The following is a 14,456-nucleotide window of genomic DNA, read 5'->3' on the forward strand; positions in this document are numbered from 1 at the left end:
ATGTGCTAATTACGAGTAGCGATCTGATAACTATAAGGAACCCGGAGACCATGCATTGCAGTACCGACAAAAGAGAGCGTCAACCTACCTCGACTTATTGGCTCGCAATGCCAACAAGGTTTTAACAGCCGCTTCATAATAGAGACGTGATATGAGAAAAATATCGCTCTTTCCAAAACTGAAGCACATCATAACATGCTGGGCTGTAGCCTTCTTACTGGCAAATGAACATGTATGGCTCTCATGTGGGTCAGGGGATCTCTGGAGAGAGCAACGTGATCTGCTGCTTGGTCGGCGCAATCCGATTATAGTCTTGCCGCTGTAGTCTTGTTTCGTTTGTCTGTCTCTTTTCGGTGGCATGTCGTCCAGTGACAACCTTTCACAATACCTAGCGCATATGCACGATTGCTAGGCATCATAGGGGGAGGGCTTTCGTTAAAGCCACCAGGGCCTCAATAGGGAAGTCGGGCTTTGAGATATTTACACCAAATGATGCCCATATGCCACAGGGACAAATAATGACGAATGGCCCCTTCACAGGTCTTGGGCCACTTGGGGTAATTGGGCCATAACCGTTCGTTGGATCCTCCGTCTGTCGGTGACCATGATTTCGAGTTCGACGTGGGGAAGAGTGAACGAGCCTCCGGTACTTACACACAGCAAACAAGAAAAAGGTCCCAAATCCTCATGTCCACGCTATCACCTCAACTATTTTCCTGGCCAACTTCCTCTCCCTCTGCAAAATCATGTAGGACTACAGGCGCTGTGCCGCAAAGAGCCCCAGGGATTGCCACCTAATGAGAAGTACTGGGGTAACTGGCACATGTGAAGCACTTGTCAGGTACACGGACACTCTATGTCGCAAATTCACGCTCACGCGCAGTGCAGAGACAAAGCTTCGACAAATCCCCCATCGAGCCACTGGGGTCTTGTCTAGGATTCGTTCGCCGTCAAGGCCAACGCAGAGCAAGGGGGCGAGAGATCTTTGCTGCTCTGTAACAGGTGTCCTGGGGACTAAGTCTAGAAGTCGAGAACTTATTCCGCCGCAACGTGCCCGAAAGCCCTCCAAACGATCTATACACGATTTGGAGGAAGAAGGGGAAGAAAAGAAAAGAAACATAAGCACTTGTTCTTCTGGGCATGGTGACTGACATTGCGTGTGCTGCCGTCGAGTTGGGCCTCGTCACAAACCAGTCACTTAATTTAACAAGGGGCTGCTACATGCCCCCCGGGGCAGTTTGCGCTCTTTTCAGATAGTAATGTCTCGTAGTGTTGAAGTTCCTCTGCAAAAAGGCGGACTGGCCCGTTTGTATAGATGGGACTCTGAAACAACGACTTGGTCTAGGACGGCATCCCGCGGCTGCATGTGGTATCGTTCGTGGTTAGGTGCGCACGATGATAGTGCGCTTCTCCAAACAAGGGCGAAGACGTCCGTAACAAAGACTTGAGACGTGCCCTGTTTGCGATCGTGGTGGTGTCGCCACGTCGTACACGGGAACATATGTGGTTCTGCCGCAGATATCGTCCCGTAGCAGATACAAGATATTGGGCGTATCAAAGAATGAAGTGGGAATAGAGTCATAAAGATCCTTGCCTGGCCATGTGTGCTCAAGGTGGTTGATGCCGATAGCGTGCGTGTACGATCACCCACCGCTGACTGTAAGATATACATTAGGATTATCGTATGAGTTATCATAGATACAAGAGTTCGACACAATAATTGTATGATCGTAGGATCTATGGATAGCAACATCTATCATAGTAAAGCACAAGGCACCTATATTATATTCGATGTCTTCTTCATCATTGCAATGCAATGAGTCAGAGCTTATCTGAAGCTCAATCCCAGGAAGCCCATATGTATCCGGACCTCTGGCAAACACTGCCAGTAGTCATATATGCAAAGCGCTTGGTATCACGCACCCATAAAGCCCGGCACCGAACACCAATTCCTAAGTCCCCAAACCCCCAACCCTCCATACAGACGTTGTAATCTATCATCTATCCCTCCATCTCAATATCGCTTACATCACTCTCGACGTATGTGCCAGCCTTTACGCTGCGCCGCCTTTGACCACCATGTTCTTCCGGCAGGGTGTTGTCTAGCACGAGCTTGTTGCCGTTATCTTCCCAGTCTTTTCTGATCGCAATGGCTTTGATGTCCCAATCCACGACAGTTTTCTCCCATTCCTTCAATGTATCACTATAGACGCGCTTCTGCTCAGCTGCTTGATCCTCATAGGGCTGTCTCACCATGGGACTTGCTTCTTTCCACATCTTACTAGTCATGATGCGGACTTCGTTCGGGCTGGGCTTGCTCTTGCCCTTACCAGGGCGACGGACTTCTGCACACTGCTTCCGGGCGACTTCGTAGTTGTCCTTACTATACAAGAGGTAGGGGTTGCCAGCGGGTTTTCGAGGGGGCCAGGGCCGATTTCCAATAAGACTGGCAATGTGCTGTGAAGCAGCTAAATCATGGGCATCTATACGGGCCTGTTTAGTTGCTTTGGGAGATAGAGGTGTAACATCGGATTTCCGCTTTAACCCTTGGGTTGAGCTTGACTCCTTGGATATGATCAAGGGTGTAGGTAATTTAATCGGACCCAACAAAGTATCAATAACTTCCGAAGCTGCGCGGAGGCCTGATAGATACGCCCCATGGACGGTTGCTGGATGAGTACCCGTAGTGTGCTCGCCGGCGAAGAAGAGATTGCCAACAGAGCGAGCCATCGTGTTGTAGTCGTCAGGTTTCATGGACGGATCTGCTGAAGAATACGAACCACGGGCAAACTTGTCAGAGCCCCATCGCGTGACAACCGCATGAACAGGCTGTGGGACCTTGCCACCATAAATACTGCGGAGAACCTCAGTGGCTTCTTCGACCAGCGTATCATTCTTAGAGGACTCGGTGTCAAAACCAGCGTCGCCAGCCATGAGAGCAAGCAATACCGGCACGCCGCTGGTATGTGACACATCAAACCACTGGAAAAAGCGGCCACGGGGTGAAGAGTACTCGTTCTGTTTAAGACTGTGGCGTGACGGTGGATTCCGAAGAACGCCAAAAATATCACGACTAGTATCCCAGAAACGCTGCTGGTAGACAAGGACTACCTTGTTCAGGACACCAAAGCCCAGGCGGCCAATGACATCTGTTTTCCACGACGGCAGAGGAGGGTCAAATTCAACGTTTCCATGCTTTAGCACACCCAAAGGAATGGTTGAAACGACGTGATCAGCATCGATCATGACACCATCTTCGCACACGATAGTTGCAGTTCCACTGCCTGCCGGATCATAGGTGATCTTTTTGACGGCACAATTTTTCCGAATATCCAGTTTAGATGGTGCTTGCGCGAGACCCCAGGGAACACTTTGGTATCCGCCGACAACCATGGTGTGCTTTCCCTCCCATTCATTGCCAGCATCGATATCCCATAATCCCAAGCTCAGATTCCTGAGGTTTGTTGCGTTGCTATACTCCAGGTTGGCAATATGCCAATTCATGAGCCTGTAGTCTTGTGCGTTCAAATCAACTATATCCCTGTACTGAGCTATTGATTCGTCTAGGAGTGACCCTAGTGTTACGTTGTCTGATTTGGCCAGTGTTTCCAATTGAAGATCTTGCTCCTCCGAGATACCTTCCTTCAGAGCCCAGCCCATCATTTGGGCTTTGTATGCTGCGATCAATGTAGCAGCGGTGCCCGGCTCGACATGGGGCTTACCTGTCGTCTTGTCCGTGGACACAGGAACGAGCTTGACTTGGGGAGCTAGACTTTGCTCTGAAACGGGCAACGCCTGTGGCTGAGCAGCTGCCACCTCTTCAGCGTGAGCGATAGTTTGGGTTCCATCTGACGTGCTGTCTTTACCCTCATCCATCAAAAGTTTGTTGCCTTCTATGAGTTTGGAAGGAGGGTTCTTGAACTTGTAATTGCTTACTCGTTCGAGACAATCGTTGAAGAGCTGTTCTACCTTCAAATCTCGGTCTGAGTCGACTGGTTTGCCGTTCGAATCGTATAGTGTCGTGTCCGGTCTCAGCGGGTAGTATGGCAACGCCATCTGTCCTCTCACCAGGACGTTCATGGGGTTGCCTCGGTCGAAGCCAGTAATAATCATGCCACCACATTCAACACTGAGTCTTTGCCCTTTGAAATCCATCAAATGCTGGCACTGGCTGCCATCAATCGAGCGTGAGTAGACTCGACCACCTAGGCGACTTCGTCCTTCCAGCACTATGACTTTTGGAGGATCTTCCCCCAAATCGCCAAACTGCCCAGCATACTGCTTGAACAGTGCCTCCAGCTGTCTTGCGCACCCGAGTCCAGACATCCCGGCACCGATCACAACTACAGTTTTTGGTTTACATTTGGAAGCACTCTTAGTGCGACGCTTCTTTGAAGAAATAATTTCCGCACAGCCATAGTTGATGTATCCACGGCGTAGCAGCCATTCGTAACAGACATATGCAACATTAAACCACCTACGGTCCTTTGCACACCCGATGGCCTCATCTCGAGAAACACCGATGCTGGGGTTATGCATCCATAATCTTAGAATTCCGTTACGAATATTGAGATAGGTCGTGACTTGTGCGTGACTGATATGTTCCCGCAGCATCTGGTACTCCTCTTGATGCAGTGCATACGGATTTAGCCTCGAGTGCTCTGCTGCTGCGATGCATTGATTCGCATAGTCATACGGTGCTAAGTCTGTTGGTATCGACACCTTTGGTCGGACATCAAAAATCTGTTTCGTCGTCGTCGTCGTCGTCGTCGTCGTCGTTCTTGTTGTTGGTCTAGCTGGTGGGGGGAGGCCGCGTGTGGCTTTCAAGGAGGTTGCCGTTGCTATCGATTCTTTCGAATCGGTAACATGGGCAGGTGTAGTCGCTTTGCTGCTGATAGGTGAGTGCGGAGGTGAAGATAAATCTGATTCGTCTGACACGGCGGACTCCGAGGACTTTCTTACGCTGTCTTGAAGACGGAGAAGTATCGAGTTGACAGGTATCTTCCGATCCAGGCCATTCCTAATAGAGAGTTTAGAGTACATTCATTTGTGTGAATGAATTGATCAAGTGATACGCATGCGGATAAAGCAGCTGCTGAAAGGTGACTTACTCAGAATCATCTTGTATTACGGGAGCAGAGGCAGGACTGTCCATATCGTACTCCATACCGTCTACGCGTACTATGATCTCCGACTCAGTCCCAGGAGTGCCCCTAGAGGTAGAAGATTCCGTGTGATCTGATGAGTAGATATCAAAAGGGTGTGCTGGTGATGCTGGTGCTCTGGCAAGCCTGTCTTTAGAGGCCAAGGCAGATAGGTGGAAGTCTAATTTGTCCAAGTCCTTTAATGGCCCCAAACCATTGATTTTTCCCTCCCCAAACAACGCTCCTCGAGTGCTGTTCATAGTTTGCAGGCTCATACGACGTTGTAGATAGAGACTCTCATCATCATATGAGCGCTGGTTCGGCTTAGGTTTCGGGGCTTGGCGGATCTTTGAGAACGGTTGGTCCCAGACAGTGTATATTCCCTCGACGCTCATATCAAGAAGTTATTATTACCGAAAAATCATGTCAATTGACTGGGTTTGAACTGTTCAGACGCATTAGTCCTGGGGTATGCCTTCATAATCCACTGACAGAGGGCATCCGAGATATCAGGTGGACAAATCATTCACAGCAAGATCGGCAGCCGTACCTCTTAGCGTTCTTTCCCCCACAGGCCGAATCCCCCTCGAGACCAGATGTCTTGGTCGTTCGCATGCAATAGGGAGGTCAGAGAAGCCGGATGTCAATGGGAATGGATGGTTTCAAGATAATTGGCTCTGTATAAGTCTATGCTTCGAAGGATGGAGTTATATCATGTACAAGAGATGCAGCGTCGTCGAACTATTTGCGAGGGGCGATTGACCCGCACTCTAAAAAGAGTCGTGGTTTGCTCCCACGTGACTGCCAATCTGTAGAGTTTCAGCCACCGCTTGAGCGTCTTTCCGTCACCCAATCTCACTATCAATCACTTAACTATATTTGCATCTAGCAGCGACCGTCGTAGTCTCATGAGATTGCCATATTGGAACAATCGTTGGCTATACTCCACAAGTTCCACAAAGTTATCAACCCTGCTTGTCGTGACAGACCACAAACAGCTATACCAGCAACCGATGGCACATGCCCGACACGGAAGCTGACCTTGACCCTGATCCTGACCCTCTTGCCTTCAATCGAGCCGAACGCTGCTGATTGAACCCATCACAGATCACACCCGACTGCTGGCACCGACAGAGCTCTATAGCGGGTACTTTCAAGCAGATGCGGCGGTAGTCTTGGGTTTCTCCGCTGCGAACGATTCTTTCTCAATTGCGGCGTCCATCATTTTGTTTCCGCTGAGGATCGACGTGGTGCATATGACGATGTTTCTTCGGGCTGGGTACACAGATGTTAGGCAAACGTCCGTAATAGTGACAGGTATCCAAATACGAAAACTCAACATACCTTCTTCTTTCTTTGCTATGAACCGTAACGCAGCGATTTCGGTGAAAGTGATGCCACCTACAAACACCACGAACACTGTTTTCTTATCGCCACCGCCCGAAAGTAGTGCTCGAGCCTTGACTGCCTTATCCTCACCTTTCTGAACTTCATCAAATGTCGGCCCCCGAGCATGTTTTGCAGCCTCATCGAATCCTCGCCAACCCTGAGCACCGCTATTTGCGACAGTGCCCACACCTGAGGCGCCACTACTGCGAGTTATAGAAAGGAGGTACTGTTTCTGTAGTATACATTGTACAAGTCGAATCGAAAGAGGTGCGTAGCCGCTGTAGACGTAGGCGATATCGTTTGGATCGTGCTCGTTGACTTCATCGACAATTAATCGTAACTGTTTGCGAAGATATGTGTAATTCGTCTTGGTTCCCGTCGCCGCCGCGGATCCAGGCATTGGAATCATACCTGCCAGTGGTGAAGAACGCGAGAGGAATAACTGCAGCTTCTCCAGATTATTCAGTGTCAGCAGGTGTTGATACCCATAACCTTCCAGGATCAACCGCCTGAAGTGGTCAAACTCCTTGGCTTTGAGGCCTCCAGAGATACACGAGTATATACACACAAGTCTCAGCACCTCTGGAAGTGGTGTATCTCGTGCTATCAATTCCTCAATGACATCGTTCTGCGAGCTTGGGTCGGCACCGGCAGCGAGGTTCTGCTGCACCTCGAGCAGTCGACTGAACTGATCCGTTCGAGTGTGCTTCATTATTTCCTCGGCAAGTGCCGTGTGTATCTTTAAGCTTTGCTGTTCCGCTTGATAGCCAGGCAATTTTTGGACAAAAGCTTTGAGTTCGGCAGTTGTTTTCGAAGTGTGCCTACTATCATAGTCGGTTTGCAAGCGCCGTGCCACTTTGTGGAGTAAGGTGCCGACAATGGCGAAATTTGTATCACGAAGCCCATCGTAGAGCTTGTCTGAGGAGTCGAGCTGGATCTTGCGCTTTCTTGTCGGAGGGTTCGCAGCTGGAGTATTGGACGTGCCTTGAGAGGGCGGTTGAGCGGGGGCTCCAACAATAGTCGAGTCCACATCAGTTTGGTTGTTCTGAATGCCGAACACTTCATCGATGAGTCCTTCGTATGTCAGTTGCGTGAGCAACGGTGTGACCATGTCGACTTCACGATCAATGATGATGGCACTTTCAGTCGAGTTGCTTGGTGTCTGCCCATTTTTTGCTGCCTCATTAGCGCTGTCGCCGGCCAGAACTTCTTGTCGCATTCGTGAGAGCAACGTTGCTACTCGTTTCGCATTGTCACCTTTGCCAATGATTCGCGGGAAAAGACCATGTTTAGATTGTATACCCATGAGAGCTTTGGCGATTAAGAAGGTTGGTGTGGTATCTTTGGACAGAAACAAGTCCCGGAATGAGTCGTCAAGTTCAAGAGAAAGCACATCGCGCTCCAAAGGAAAGAAGTATATTGGGAGTTCATGAATGTTGACGTCTCCCAGCACACCAGTTTCCTCCAGAAGCTTGTCGGATACTAGTGTTCGTCTAGGCACCCAGAATATGTGAAACTCATGACCAGTCTGGCTCTCACGTTGGAGTCGCTTGATCTGTTCTGAAGGGTATATGAGAATATGAAGACGGAATGGACGTGTCGCAGAGGAGAGGCTCACCTGCAATGGTCTGGGCGTGGCGGGCGCACTCGCCCCGTGCCATGAACACTACATTGCGCTGACTTGTATCGGCATTGTTGTTTTCCAAAAAGAAGAATTTGTCGACACCGTACTCTTGCAGAGTTGAGACCTTGACGACCACACCGATGGGGCCAGCCAAGCTTCGCTCGATCACGAGGTTCTTCTTTCCGCGAACCTGAGAGAAAGATCACAGATCAATGGCCGTCGCGCGGGGATGGACCAGCGTAGGATGAGAGGGCTAGAAACTTACAGCCTCAAGCAGATATAACAGATCTTTCCGCGCCTTGTCTTTGATCTGTTCGGTATCGAACCCCACATGATGAGCCATTATGAGCTCTCATGGGGGTTTGCTTGCAAGTTGGGTGATGGGGCGGCGGAGGCGCGGTGAGTTTGTGTGGAGGATTGGAGAGCTGTCCCAAACATCGGCGGTTCATGAAGCTCTAACCGATGCGACGTCACAGGGCTGACGGGCACTAGACACCGCGAATAGCCCCGCTATAAACTGATACATAATACATAGTACAGCTTTCACTGGGGGCGACGTCGAAAGTGATTACCTGTATTCTTTAGAGACGACGACAATTCGTAAGATTACACGACGTTAGCTGAATCTGATCCTAACGCAGCTCAGCGAGATACCACGCCATGAATAGGTCACATTATGGAGACCGGTGCGCCTCCCCATAGTCACAAGGCCTTCCACATTACTGTTTTAGTTTTCGTTGTCATCACAGTGTTATAGCAGTTACATAGCTCAATACACGTCGGCAAGATGAAGGATGGACTTCCACGTCTGGACTTGGAACGTCTGTCTTGACTATATCAAGCAGCTGTGGCCAGAGGGAGGGCCCGTAATTACTGTTGGATCCAGCTTCATTAGAACCTTTTTCTCTTTTTTTTTTCTCTACCTCTGACTGTGGGTTGTGTCGATATTCATACTCAAAACAGCTTTGAAAGCTGTTCCTTGAGCGGAACGACAAAAATAAGTGCTTCCAACTCCTGGTTAGACCCAATGCAGTCCAATGTGCCAACTCTTGCAGAATTGAAACGCCTGTCCACATTATCCGTCGCCCAGCTAGACGGTGTGAAGACCATCCGACGTTTCTGGGGGACTCTCTGAGTGAGATAACCAAATGGCGAGCACTGTCAACCCCCCTCCCCCCCGCTTGGAGCCGTCGTGATCCCAGATCAACCATGCAGTTGACCTATACAGTGTTATCGTGGTACATGAACGCGATATCTCTCGGGCGCATTCTGTTGCTTCGTACAAACTCTTCATCGCCTGGCGGTCGTTCGTTCTTAGTGTTACTCGTAAGCATAGATTGTATACTCATGCATATACTCTCGACGTTTTGCACAGGGCTCCAGCCCTGTTGACCAAGGAGATCGAGGCATATGATGCCGTTCGAGTATATATGTGGATGCATTGGTATCGGGCGGTTATCCGTCTTGTGAAAGGTGACTTCGGGGGCTTCTGCATGAGTCCTTTCGGTTAGAGGTGGTTTCTCTTTAAGAGATATGTCGGTTTTGAGCATATACCTATGGGATATGACTGTGAAAACTTGAGCTTCAATCGATATATCTGCTCGGCGTAGAGTGGGTTCGAATCGAGTACTTGGATGTCGAGATACCATTCTTCCAGATTCTCGGCGGAGACGAGCGAGATGCCCGGAGGTAGGCTGACAGATATCTAAGAGTTTCAGCAGGATTCGTTTCGTTCAAGCCACGACTACAGGGATTCTTCTTTTCTTCTTTCTTTTCTCTCTCTCTCTCTCTCTCTCTTCATATATATATAATAATTTTTTTACCTTAGAAAGCTCCTTGGCCAGCCTCTTGGACGCAAGTCCTGATGCCATATTGTCCAGAAGCGATTAAGTGGGATGCGCTCGCTATGGTGGGGGTTGTCGACGCGATGCAATGTTATGTAATGTAATGCGCAGAGTCTCTATTCAAGAGGATGCAGTAAAGGACGGAAGTCTTATGCGACAGCAGCGTCGAACCTCAGGGACAGACCTGCTATGTTGCCTGGCAAGTGTATATCGGTATGTGCTTTGGTGAGTTGCGAATGGCAGAAGGACCCTTGAGCAAAGCCTAGGTTTAGTTGTCGACTGTGTGATTGCTGGCATCGGCGCTACCCAAACCTAGGGATGTGCGTTAGGTGGGTAGGTACGTTTCTAACCTAGCATTCTCCTGAAAAGTACCATCGAAAGTGGCACGGTAATGTACGCGACCTATTTGCACGATTTATTTGAACAAGGAAAATCTGCTGGAGCAGTTTGTTCAAGCTTGACGTGTGCCCAAGATTGTTTATTGTTCACATGACATTGCTTCTGTCATGTAGTAGTATCACGGTCGTTCTTTGCCCGCTTTGTAGGTACTAATCTATGTAGTCTGTACCTCGATGACAGTATGATATGTAACAATTTACATGCACTGCTGCCGATGGCCGCCATCAGGATCGGGCCGTCCAGAAGTTACTTTCCGACTCGAGATGAATATATATAAAGTCAAATTGTTCCTGGGGCATTCTCCATGCTGTCGTCGACACAAGATTGCAAGCACAGTCTCCACTGCTGCCACATACGGCAAGCAGTCGTCGCAAGTGCCCGTCTCCTCGTAGGTTCGACAAGGCTGTAACTCGTGTGGAATGTAGCAGAGTGGTTCAAGTTCCCTATACTCGGTACCTGGCGTACCCAACGTAGTGGCCTTGCGTGATGCTATTAAGCATGTCAGAGGGCACAGGTCCTGTCTCAGATCGATAACGGGAGTCAACCGTGTGACGGGTTGTCAGCATGTCAACCATGTCAGAGGTCAGGGGCCGAACTGTCTTGACAAGAAGGGTCAGAGAGTGAGGGAGCCAGTATGGGATCTTGAGGCCCGTATTTGCTCGTGATTGAGCCACACTAACGTGAACTTAATGTACATATGTACTGACAGATGAATGCGGGCTGCGCGTGGTGTCGATGTTTCCTTGCCGGGTACCCACCCCAGGCTGATTGAATCCGTCCCACGATTGCGGCTGAGCACCATGACAGTGGGCTCAAGTAGCGAACAAGCTCAACAAGGCTCACTCTCACGGGGTGGGCGTTCCATGCTAGCGGTATGGTATGGATCCAGCATACCAGGCTGTGCTGGTTGCACTGCACTTGACATGGAAAAAGGTTGGACAAGTCGTGCAAGGCAGATGCTAGAAGTTCTGCTTGGGTTGTGAATCCCCGGCCCTCTGACAGTATATGAAAAACATATGTTTTCCTCCTGCGAGCCATTGTCACATTCTACGCAATATTGCATACCCAACAGCGACGTTGATAGCAGCTGCTGACCTCGCTGTACTTTGTTCAGCATTACTTGCAAAGTACATGGGATTTTGGCCCCCGCAACACCACGACTAGGAGCAGAACCCCTCATTGCCTGTTCAGGCCAAGAAACAGTGTCCCCCTCCATCCAACGTTAATCTACAGAGGGAGCTCCTGCGACCACGACTACGACTGCATCTTACGTTAGAGCCCTAGTGTTGTGCTGAAACCTGCCCAAGTCTACATTAACTTTTGCGGCCACCAACTTTCTCCCCATACCTGTCATCTATTAAGGAGAGTTGTTCCCCCGTGCAGTTCAAACTGGGCGACCATCGGCAGTTTCTATTCCAACTGATTAACATAACCCCACCTTATCATTCGCTTCTCATCCAGCTGCGTCTCTGCGACTTGCAGGGTCCGCGACAGCAAGAACAATGAGTTGTAGGTGACGACCCTTTCTTCCTTCTTCTTCTTCTTCTTCTTGTATATCATGACACTACCAGCCCTTCGCCTTTTCGCCTTTCTCTTGATCAAACGTTGCGCTTGCTTTTATCAGTCAATTCTACCGTCTGGCAAGATGGCAAGCGCATCTGCCGTGCTACACTCTTCAACAGGCCAGACCGATCCCTAACATGATCGCAATCGCTAATTTGTATACCGGTGTCTGCAGTCACAGGAATGCTTAGCCGGCTGCAAGGCCAACCCGAAAGCTATGATAAGAAAGCAAAGTACCGGTTCGGCAAGACACTTGGCGCTGGCACCTATGGTATCGTTCGAGAGGCAGACGGGCCCAACGGCAAGGTTGCCATCAAGATCATCTTGAAGAAGAACGTCAAAGGCAACGAGAGAATGGTTTACGATGAGCTTGACATGCTTCAACGCCTCAAGCACCCCCACATTGTCCGTTTCGTCGACTGGTTCGAATCGAGAGACAAATACTACATCGTTACGGAACTCGCTACTGGCGGAGAATTGTTCGATCGAATCTGCGAACAGGGCAAGTTCACAGAGAAGGATGCTTCACAGACTATCAGACAGGTTCTCACTGCTGTCGACTATCTACATCGCAACAATGTCGTCCACCGTGGTATGACTTCATCCCAGAGCTTAGGGCCCTAATAACCAGCTGCTGACCCCATGTTAGACTTGAAACCTGAGAATCTCCTCTACCTCAGTAGATCACCCGACTCTGACCTAGTACTTGCCGACTTTGGTATCGCAAAGATGCTGGACACTAAGGACGAGGTACTCACCACCATGGCTGGCTCTTTCGGCTACGCGGCGCCCGAGGTGATGCTGAAGAAAGGCCACGGCAAGCCTGTGGACATGTGGTCCATGGGTGTTATCACTTACACCCTCTTATGCGGTTACTCGCCGTTCAGATCCGAGAACCTGCAAGACCTCATCGACGAGTGCAGCAACGCCCAGGTCGTTTTCCATGAGAGGTACTGGAAAGATGTCAGTGACGACGCCAAGGACTTTATCTTGCGCCTCTTGCAACCCGAAGCGGAAAAAAGATCCACAAGTCTGGTAAGATAGGAAACCGCTAAAACGTTATGACGACGGTACGTGGGCGTTCAATTGACTAACATGAAAACCAGCAAGCATTGAATCACACCTGGCTCAAGGGCGAGACTGCCACGGACCACAACTTGCTGCCAGAGATCAAGGCATACATGGCCAAGGCTCGTCTCAAGCGCGGTATCGAGATGGTCAAACTCGCCAATCGCATTGAAGCGCTCAAGATGCAAGAGGACGACCCAGAAAACCCCGACTTTCCAGCTGATGCCAAAACGGCTGCTAAGCAAGCTACGACCGAAGCTGGTTCATCTGAACCAGCCAAGGAGAAGAAGTCGCTTAGTCGCATTGCAAAAGGCGCCATCTTCCGCGAGATTGTCCTGGCAAAAGTGCGAGAGATGAAGGACCAGGAACAAACACTAAAAGTGAAGGAAGATGCCGAAAATGAAGCACGTAGGAAGAGCTTCAACGAGTCTCGGGATTCAGCTTAGGAGAAGCCATGAGGATATTCTTTGTGTAACGTGGGGAATGTTGCTCCACAGATAGGAAAGAGAGCAGTACCAGAGTGGGAACTGCTAAGGACAAATACCCAAAGGTGCAATCTCAGCATGATGGGCACATGGTGATAGCCCAGGAGGCGTTATACAGACGCAGATTTCTGCTGAAGCGGTCCGGAAGATTGTGACACTTTGTCATTCTTGAAATAACATTCGATTCGTTGAGCATTTCTTTTTACGGGTAGTCGTCTGGGCGTTAGATGCTAGGGAGTCTTGCTTTGAGCTGGCATTCGCAGAATTCCTTTGCAATCAGAACATGAATCGTCATCCCACTATCTTGCAAGCCGAATTCTATAGCAACGCGTATTGTGACATTCCGCATAAAACCATGTCCTAGCCTCACGTAATTCTATATGCTTTCCACGGAGTGTTACCCTGCTGAGTGCGTTTTGTCAGGTCGTGTGTCTCTAAGTCTTGCCGGGCGCCACTTGTGCGACGTGGACAGCATGCTTTATATGTCATCAGCATGCCTGCTCACATAGGCAATGTAAAGGACTATATGGTGCGAGCTTGAGCTAGATTGTTGGTGTGTAACCAGAACGGCGGGATTAGCCGCATCGACAAAGTTCGTGCTTATAGGTCAGATATTTGCCACACCAATCGGATACCATTGATTGGTTGAGCGGAAATTTGGGTAGGAGCATTCGAGGCAGGTAGACTTTGTCTCTTGAATATAGCCGCTATTATCGGAACGTCTAAGCTCCAAGTCCTCAAATAATGATTAAAGGGTAAATATACAAGAAATATAACTATAAGGGGCTGTACATCCCTCAATCGTATAGCATGTAATCATTATGGTATCGAGCGACGGTGTCAGTGCACCAACAAAAGAAAATAAAAACAAACAATAAAAATTCCGAGACGCTGCTCTCATGCAAAACTTGCTCAACACACGGGGTGGGAGAAACTGGGG

General features: G+C 49.5%; 3 protein-coding genes across 3 annotated transcripts; 1 reads left to right on the top strand and 2 right to left on the bottom strand.

Moving 5' to 3' along the window:
* Positions 1-1,839: 1,839 nt before the first annotated feature.
* Positions 1,840-8,500, bottom strand: BKA67DRAFT_589860 (Sec1-like protein; the record flags this gene model as incomplete). Its single annotated transcript, XM_046104518.1, has 8 exons — positions 1,840-2,001; positions 2,059-4,343; positions 4,374-5,020; positions 5,112-5,238; positions 6,141-6,211; positions 6,341-8,093; positions 8,152-8,347; positions 8,423-8,500. The coding sequence occupies 8 exons, from the start codon at positions 8,498-8,500 to the stop codon at positions 1,840-1,842; spliced, it is 5,319 nt and encodes a 1,772-aa protein (XP_045964494.1).
* Positions 8,501-9,377: 877 nt separating this feature from the next.
* Positions 9,378-10,028, bottom strand: BKA67DRAFT_653549 (ubiquitin-conjugating enzyme; the record flags this gene model as incomplete). The annotated part of the gene is made up of 3 exons (XM_046106387.1): positions 9,378-9,646; positions 9,712-9,862; positions 9,981-10,028. The coding sequence occupies 3 exons, from the start codon at positions 10,026-10,028 to the stop codon at positions 9,378-9,380; spliced, it is 468 nt and encodes a 155-aa protein (XP_045964495.1).
* A 1,731-nt stretch (positions 10,029-11,759) lies between these two features.
* On the top strand, positions 11,760-13,925 carry BKA67DRAFT_48971 (calcium/calmodulin-dependent protein kinase). Its single transcript, XM_046096965.1, has 4 exons — positions 11,760-11,909; positions 12,139-12,555; positions 12,613-12,998; positions 13,070-13,925. Exons 1-4 carry the CDS (start codon positions 11,903-11,905, stop codon positions 13,475-13,477), a joined length of 1,218 nt encoding a protein of 405 aa, XP_045964496.1. The 5' UTR covers positions 11,760-11,902; the 3' UTR covers positions 13,478-13,925.
* The last annotated feature ends 531 nt before the right edge of the window (positions 13,926-14,456 follow it).

Source organism: Truncatella angustata (genome assembly GCF_020726525.1).
Source record: "Truncatella angustata strain MPI-SDFR-AT-0073 chromosome Unknown BKA67scaffold_1, whole genome shotgun sequence".
In the NCBI taxonomy this organism is placed as follows: domain Eukaryota; kingdom Fungi; phylum Ascomycota; class Sordariomycetes; order Amphisphaeriales; family Sporocadaceae; genus Truncatella; species Truncatella angustata.

Excerpts from the sequence above, each read along its gene's own strand:
- BKA67DRAFT_48971 (XM_046096965.1), top strand. Across the intron at positions 12,556-12,612 it reads CAACAATGTCGTCCACCGTG|ACTTGAAACCTGAGAATCTC; the intron begins GTATGACTTCAT and ends ACCCCATGTTAG. Across the intron at positions 12,999-13,069 it reads AAAAAAGATCCACAAGTCTG|CAAGCATTGAATCACACCTG; the intron begins GTAAGATAGGAA and ends CATGAAAACCAG.